Source organism: Telopea speciosissima, chromosome 9 (genome assembly GCF_018873765.1).
Source record: "Telopea speciosissima isolate NSW1024214 ecotype Mountain lineage chromosome 9, Tspe_v1, whole genome shotgun sequence".
Lineage (NCBI taxonomy): Eukaryota > Viridiplantae > Streptophyta > Magnoliopsida > Proteales > Proteaceae > Telopea > Telopea speciosissima.
The window spans coordinates 35,677,514-35,685,149 of record NC_057924.1 but is presented as its reverse complement, the minus strand read 5'-3'; the positions used below and the strand labels follow the sequence as shown (position 1 = coordinate 35,685,149).

Below are 7,636 nucleotides of genomic sequence, written 5' to 3'. Positions count from 1 at the left end.
GCAGACCCCGATAACCATTACTACCCTTGGCCTGGCCTCTCTAACTCTCCACAGACATCAGGTGGTCTAGTTACCCAACACCTAAACCCCTGTTGGTAAGGATCGTAGCATAGGGAATGAAGTCCTAACCACAGTTATACTACATGCTTCCTATCGTGTCGAGAGGTATTCCGGGTGTATCAACATCCCATTCCATCTAACACCCAGGTACCAACACAACACTACGCATAAAGGCCATCATGACATGCAATAGTAGTTCTCAATCCTGGGTCCCAGTACGGGTATGACCCAACACAAAAACCCATATACAAGTATAACTCAAGTCACATCTCATGTATTTCACATTCCATATCCTCAATGTCAAATAGAAATAGATGCAATAATGCAAACATGATCATAATGATGTAATTAATATTATATAGATTTATAGATGCATGTAGGCAAACCCAAACAAAGCCCAAACCCACTCACCAATAGTTCAAACATCATTCGATGTGTTTGGTATGGATTACCTTGATACACGCTCTCCCACACAAGTTAAGTAGCCTAGGGATACATGAAACATAGTGTTAGAAGGTGAGGACAGGTCCCAGGAGGAGCCCCAAACATTAATGTTGAGCTTGGAAAAATATAACACGAACAGACGCAGGGACGGAAGCACCAACCCGGTTCCGTTCCTAGTTCCGCTCAGGCCATTGAGTCAAAATACACGGGATGGATTCACGAACGCAGCCTACTTAGTGGATCTGTTCGTGCATCCAATCGATACCCTGAGAAATACGAAAGGGTTCGGAACTACGGACAGAAGCAATCAAGGTGGTTCCATTCGTGGTTCCGCCTGGGCCCGAACATGAAATCCTTAAGTCAGTCTGATTCCCAGCCTTCTTCCTTGAGGTCCAACAGCCTCAAGGGCTGGGGGAGGGTGTTTTAAACCTTCCTAAGGGCATAATGTCACATAGAATTCATTGGTCTTGGAAGATTCCATGGATTGGTCTCACCTTAGGGTTTTCCATTTCTAGGTTGAGGTTATAAGTCTCTTCGGACAGCAAGTGGGGTTGTAATAAAGGCCTCTCAAGGTTGTAGGTAGGAGGTAGAACCCTTTTTGTGATGCTTATTACATAGCTAGGCTCAAACCTTGGGTCCCAAGTGGAACTCTAGGTCAATGTCAAATTTTCAAGATTACCAACTCAAACCAATGAGGGGAACAGGGGTTTAAGGGCATTAAGGGTAGACCTTGGAACCACGACAGGTAACTTAATTAGTATACATAAGGGGGCACTTTAGGTGGTAATTAACCCCCATTAAAATTTAGCAAGCCCAACACAAATAGCCACGACGGGGGTGAGGTCACCGAATTAAAATTCTGTTCTAGAGTTGCTATCAAAACACAACCTCAGTGTTTGGGCCCACTTTATTGGGTCTTACATTCCAATTAGGTCTAAGGTTCCTTCATAAGAATTGTATCCCTTTGAGTCTAGTTTACAATGCATTATGAATCATATCGATACAATATGTATAGACAAAGTTATGGCCAAAATACTGAGTAGTGGTCAAGCTATCAATACAGACGGATTTACGGATGGAGGCACCTATGTGAATCTGTTCGTGGTTCCGTTTGCAGTGACCAAAAACCTAACAGACGGAGGCATGATGATGGTTCCGTTCGTTAGTCCGTTCATAGTAGAACACGTGTTTTCAACCCAAAACTCCTCCAAACTGATTCCCAAGGTCATTAATGGCTTCAAGGGCTTGTGGGGATGGTTCCTAAAGTTCATTAGGGTCCTAATAACCCTACTGGCATAATGAAATAAGGCATTTATGGTCTATACCCAATTACTCAACCCAAACAAGGGTTTTTGGGTGAAAACCCTAGGTTTTCATGGCTTGGGTTGTATGGTACATCATTGGGAGGATTAAGGGTGTGCAATGGCACCCAAAGGGACTAAGACCATGCCCAAACACACAAGAGCATTGAGTCCCAAGTGGAACCCCAGCAATTCCCAACCCCAAAAACCAAAACCCTAAACTACCAAATAGATAAATGGATTGAGAAAATGTGGAAGATTGCTTACCACCATTGGAGGCAGCAAAAACAAGGCTAGGTGAGCCCTCTTTACTCTTTCCTTCTCCTCCTTACCTTCTTTTGCTTCATTTTCTTCTTCTCCTTCTTCCTTCTTTCCTTTGCTTCTTTCGTTGTCCGGACAGCAAGAGGGGAGAAAGAGAGTGTGGGTGAGGAAGTTGTTTTCCCCTTCCCCCTCTCTCCTTCTTCTTCTTCTTCTTCTCCTTCTTCTTCTTCTTCTTCTTTCCCCTCCTCACGATTTGGCTTTTGGAGAAATGAGGAAGGGCTTAAGAGCTCCCTCCTTTTATATTTAAAATGGACCTTAGGGTCCGTTTGGCTAAGTCCTTAAACTCCTAAATCCATTTTAACTCAAGTTGGGCCTTAGGGCCCGTTTAGATGGCAGCCCAAAACTCCAACTCAATAAGGCTCTAAAATGCTATGATCCTAAAGTCTTGCTTGGCTTAGGTTAAAGCCCTAAGGTGTGTTTTAGGATTAGGGCCTGTTTGGTTGGCCATCATTAGGACTCTAAACTCATTAAAGCCCATGTTGAGCAATGTGGGCACACCAACTTGGCCCCATAAGGTATAGAAAGATGGGGATGGGGTCCACCATGCCCGGGAACATAGCAACGGTGTCCGGAACACGGGCACGTGGGTCCCACACACAAAAAACAGCAAAAAGCATAAGACAGCACAGAAGGATTAACAAAAGGAAGCACAATAGTGGTTTTGTTCGTTAGTCCGTTCCAGCTGAAAAAGCTGAACAGCAACAGTGAAGTGTCCTGGCCTTGGTCCACACTTCGAGGACTTCAAAGGGAGTACATATACATAAGATCTAGGATTATAAGCTCACCCTTGGGTGGTGTCAGTACCCTTCAAACCGATATTCCACCCCTTTATTCCTGCTAACCCCTTGACTGCCATGACCCAAGGTCACAGGTGTTGACCGTTGGCAACGTTGCAATACCTACAAATGAAAATTCAATTTAGTCCTGGAAATTAGGATGTACTTTGGGTGTGGGAATAACAAGGGGTACCTGAGGGAGTTTGTCGACAACGAAGCACGCCAGGATAATAGGCAAAATAACTGCAAGCCCAGACCCCCATTGCCGGGGAGGCAACAACCGCCACTATCATGGCTATGTCCCACGGCATGACACACGAATAGAGCAGCGAAACCAAGGAAGAGGAGAGCATGGGAGAAAAGAAGAGGGGCACCAGGTAGAGCCCTCGAACCCCCACGAGGGTCATAACCACAATAAGCGGAGGACCCACAACCGATGGTGAATCCAACAACTCAAGGAAGGCATACATGAGAGACATCAATGTGATGGAGTGATCTGGGAGCAAGGTGAAAACTAACTCCATCATTACCTTCACAGACGAAGACCTTGAGAGAATCAAGTTCCCTCACGACGACGTCGTCATGATATCAATGCGAATAGTGAATTACGATGTGCAATGTATATTGGTGGATAGCGGGACCTTGGCTAACAACCTATTCCTTTATACTTACAATCACATGGTCCTTGACTGGGACATCTAAAAGATGTGAACTACCCTCTACAGGGATTCAGTGGTGCCCCGATGAAGATCGTAAGATCCATCGAGCTCCTTACGACAGTAGGAGAGGATCAACACATGTCGTCAGTTCTCACCACTTTCATGGTTGTGGACCTCCCATCGACGTACAATGCCATTATTGGCAGACCCATCCTCAATGCACTTAAGGTGGTGGTATCTACATACCACCTGAAGATGAAATTCCCTGCCAACTCTGGGATTGGGGTATGTAGAGGCGATCAAGTGGCGTCTAGAAGATGTTATGTGAATACTCTAAGGATAAGGATAGAAACTAGCTGCGATGATGCCAACTATACCCGCCATGGAGGGAAATGTAAAGGAAGAAAGCCCTTATCGATGGAATCTTTCCCCATCGAACTACAAGATCTAGGAGACCAGAGAGGCCAATGGAGAAGTGAACCCACGAAAGAGCTCGTAGAGGGGGATGAGAACAAGAAAGTCAAGATCGGGTCCAAACTGCGGGGAACCCAACGACGAAACCTGGTCAGATTCCTACAGGCTAATGTTGATGTATTCACCTAGTCGATGATTGATATGCCAGGAATAGGCAGGGACATCATCGAACACAGATTGAGTGTGGATCCAAAGAAAAAACCAGTTGAGTAGAAAAGGAGGGCCTTTACCGCTTAAAGGTAGGCAATGGTCTACGAAGAGGTGGACAAGCTCCTAGAAGCCAAGTTCATCCATGAAATTTTCTACCCAGAGTGGATAGTCAACATTGTGATGGTAAAGAAAGTCAGCGGGAAGTGGAGGATCTGTGTCGACTACATAAATTTGAACAAAGTGTGCCCCAAAGATAGTTACCCGCTTCCTCGCATAGATCTCCTGATTGACATGATCGCAGGCCATGAGATGCTCAATTTCATGGATGTATACTCTGGGTATAACCAAATCAAGATGTGCAGGCCAGATGTTGAAAAGATGTCGTTCTGCACACCTCGTGCCCTCTACTATTACGATGATTTGTTCTTCGGACTTAAAAATGCTGGGGCCACTTACCAGAGACTCATGAACAAAATGTTCAAAAAATTGATTAGCCGAAACATAGAGGTTTATGTGGATGACATGCTGGTGAAAAGCTTAGAAGCCTGAAATCACGTGGATGACCTAGAAGAGACATTCTAGACACTGAGAAGGCATAAGATGAAACTCAATCCCTCTAAGTGCGCGTTTGGAGTTGCCTCTAGGAAGTTCCTCGACTTCATCGTCTCCCAAAGGAGGATAGAGGCCAACCCATAAAAAATCAAAGCCATAATAGAGATGAGGCCGCCAAGGATGCTAAAGGAGTTCCAGCAATTCACCGGGCAAATAGCGGCCATCAGCAGGTTCCCCTCCAATTTCGGTGGACAATGCCTTCCATTCTTCCAGATGATGCGACAAGCAAAGAAATTCGAGTGGACAGAGGAATGCCAACAGTCCTTCGACAAGCTGAAGGAATATTTTGCCTCCCCCTACTCTTGACAAAGCCCAAACAGAGAGAGGAACTGATATTATACCTCTCGGTGGCCCCCCAGGCAGTCAACGCGGTTTTGATAAGAAAAGTAACCAAAATCCAACAGCCCGTGTACTTTGTTAGTAAGATCCTCCTGGATGCTGAAACCAATTATCAGAGGGCGAAAAAGGTTGCGTACACCCTGGTGATCGCAGTGAGAAAATTAAGACCCTACTTCCAATCTCACACCATCTCGGTGATGATCGACCAGCTACTAAAGAGGATACTGCAGAGGCCAGAGACAATAGGAAGGCTAGTGAGTTATTCAATTAAACTAGGGGAGTTCGATATACGCTACCTACCTTGACTGGCGATCAAAGCCCAGGTGTTAGCAGACTTTATATAAGAATGTACAGTCCCTGAGGCACCAACGGCAGAAAGCGGAGGGGATGAAGCCAGTACCTCTATAAATGAAGACTTAGCCCAACTGTTGACCCTGTTTGTTGATGGGTCCTCAAATCCCGCAGGGAAGGGCAAATCCTGATTAGCCCCAAAGGATTTAATATCGAGTATGCACTCAAGTTCAATTTCAGGGCCGCTAACAATGAGGTTGAGTATGAAGCATTGATAGCAGGACTAAAGCTAGCCATGTCCCTACTAGTGAGAAGGCTGCGAGCAATTAGCGACTCCCAACTCGTTATGCAAGTTCTCGAACTGTATGAGGTGAAAGGAGAGATAATGATGTCCTATCTCCAGCTGGTCAAAACAATTGTTAGACAGCCTGAACACTTCACAATCCAACAAGTTCCTCGAACCGAGAATGCTGAAGTTGATGCACTCTCAAGGATAACTTCCCAGAACCCAATCGAGCTCGGACGTGCCGTTTATGTGGAGATCCTCTCACGTTCTAGTGTAGACGAGAGGGAGGAAGTGATGCAACTCGAAGATGCAACCAACTGGATGGATCCAATAATTAAATACTTATAGGATGAAACCCTCCCAACCCAGAAAGATGAGGCGAGAAAAATCAAACTAAAGATGGCACATTATATGGTCGTAGATGGAGTCTTGTATAGGCACTCCCACACCCACCTGTTGCTGTGATGTCTCCCTCCAAATGAGGCCGAATAAGCACTGAGGGAAGTCCACGAGGGAATATGTGGACAGCACCTAGGGGGTTAGAGCATTGGCATGAAAAATTTGAAGGCAAGAGTACTATTGGCTGACCATGGAGAAGGAATCCAGGGAGTTCATAAAGAAGTGCGAGAAATGTCAGTTCTTTGCACATATTCCGCACCGCCCTCACACACATTTGGCATCCCTCACCAATCCCCTACCTTTCACAATGTTGGGGATGGACATCCTAGGAGCGTTTCCCCATGCAATAAGGGAGCGGAAGTTCGTCATCGTGGCCATCGACTACTTCACCAAATGGGTAGAGGTAGAAGATCTTGCAACAATAATTGAGAAAAATATCTCATCATCAAGAAATCCGTCATCTTCAGGTTTGGAGTTCCTAGGGTGATTGTCATGAATAATGGAACCTAATTCTAAAATAAGCATTTTAGGCAGCTCTACGAGGATTTCCATATTGACCATAGGTTCGTGGCGGTCAAACACCCGCAATCCAATGGGAAAACTGAAGTGACAAATCGGACTCTACTAGATGGGGTTAAGAAGCACCTAGACGAAGCAAAAGAATTGTAGGCAGAGGAGCTCCATAACATACTATGGGCCTATAGAACCATGACAAGGCTTCGCATGGGAGAAACACCGTTCTTGCTCACATATGGGACGGATGCCGTCATCCCTGTGGAAATTGCATACCATCCTACCGCGTGTTGCATTACATCGAGCAAACCAACAATGAGGCACTCAGAGAGAACCTTGACCTGTTGGAGGAAGCGAGGGAGCAATCCAACATCCGCGCACTAAACCTCCAATGTCGAGCTACAAAATACTTCAACTCCAAGGTCAATGAGCGCTCGTTTTGGGTCGGAGACTTGATACTATGCAGATTCGAGGTCTCTTACCCCAGGGAAGTGGGAAAGCTTTCGCCAAACTGGGAAGGTCCCTACAGAATCTTAAGGGTAGTTCAGCCCGGAGCATACCACCTCAAGACACTTGATGGGAGTAGGATTGACAGAGCGTGAAACACGGAGCATCTAAGGGAGTTTCACCAATAGGTTCGCCACCCCGCCTATGTATTTCCTCTTCTACAATAATATTGTATTACAAAGTTCTTTGACCCGCAGGTTTTCTCTAAATCATGAATGACCGATGGGCCATGCCAAGTGCTCTAGGTTTGTGTTAAGGTCCACCTCGCCAAGTGCTATAGGCCTGTGTTAAGGTCCACCTTGCCAAGCATTCTAGGCTTGTGTTAAGGTCCACCTCACCAAGCGTTCTAGGCATATGTTAAAGTCCACCTCGCCAAGCATTCTAGGCCTATGTTAAGGCCCACATCGCCAAGTGCTCTAGGCCTATGTTAAGGTCCACCTCACCAAGTGTTCTAGGCCTGTGTTAAGGTCCACCTCGCCAAGCATTCTAGGCCTATGGTAAGGT

General features: G+C 45.8%; 1 protein-coding gene across 1 annotated transcript; it reads left to right on the top strand.

Moving 5' to 3' along the window:
- The first annotated feature begins 4,281 nt into the window (after positions 1-4,281).
- LOC122638847 lies at positions 4,282-6,061 on the top strand. The gene is made up of 3 exons (XM_043831697.1): positions 4,282-4,713; positions 4,830-5,386; positions 5,602-6,061. The coding sequence occupies exons 1-3, from the start codon at positions 4,282-4,284 to the stop codon at positions 6,059-6,061; spliced, it is 1,449 nt and encodes a 482-aa protein (XP_043687632.1).
- The last annotated feature ends 1,575 nt before the right edge of the window (positions 6,062-7,636 follow it).

Coding starts and splice junctions, on each gene's coding strand:
- LOC122638847 (XM_043831697.1), top strand. CDS start 4,282: ATGGTCTACGAAGAGGTGGACAAGCTCCTAGAAGCCAAGTTCATCCAT. Junction 4,714..4,829: donor TTTATGTGGATGACATGCTG/GTGAAAAGCTTA, acceptor AGTTGCCTCTAG/GAAGTTCCTCGACTTCATCG. Junction 5,387..5,601: donor AGGCCAGAGACAATAGGAAG/GCTAGTGAGTTA, acceptor CAAATCCCGCAG/GGAAGGGCAAATCCTGATTA.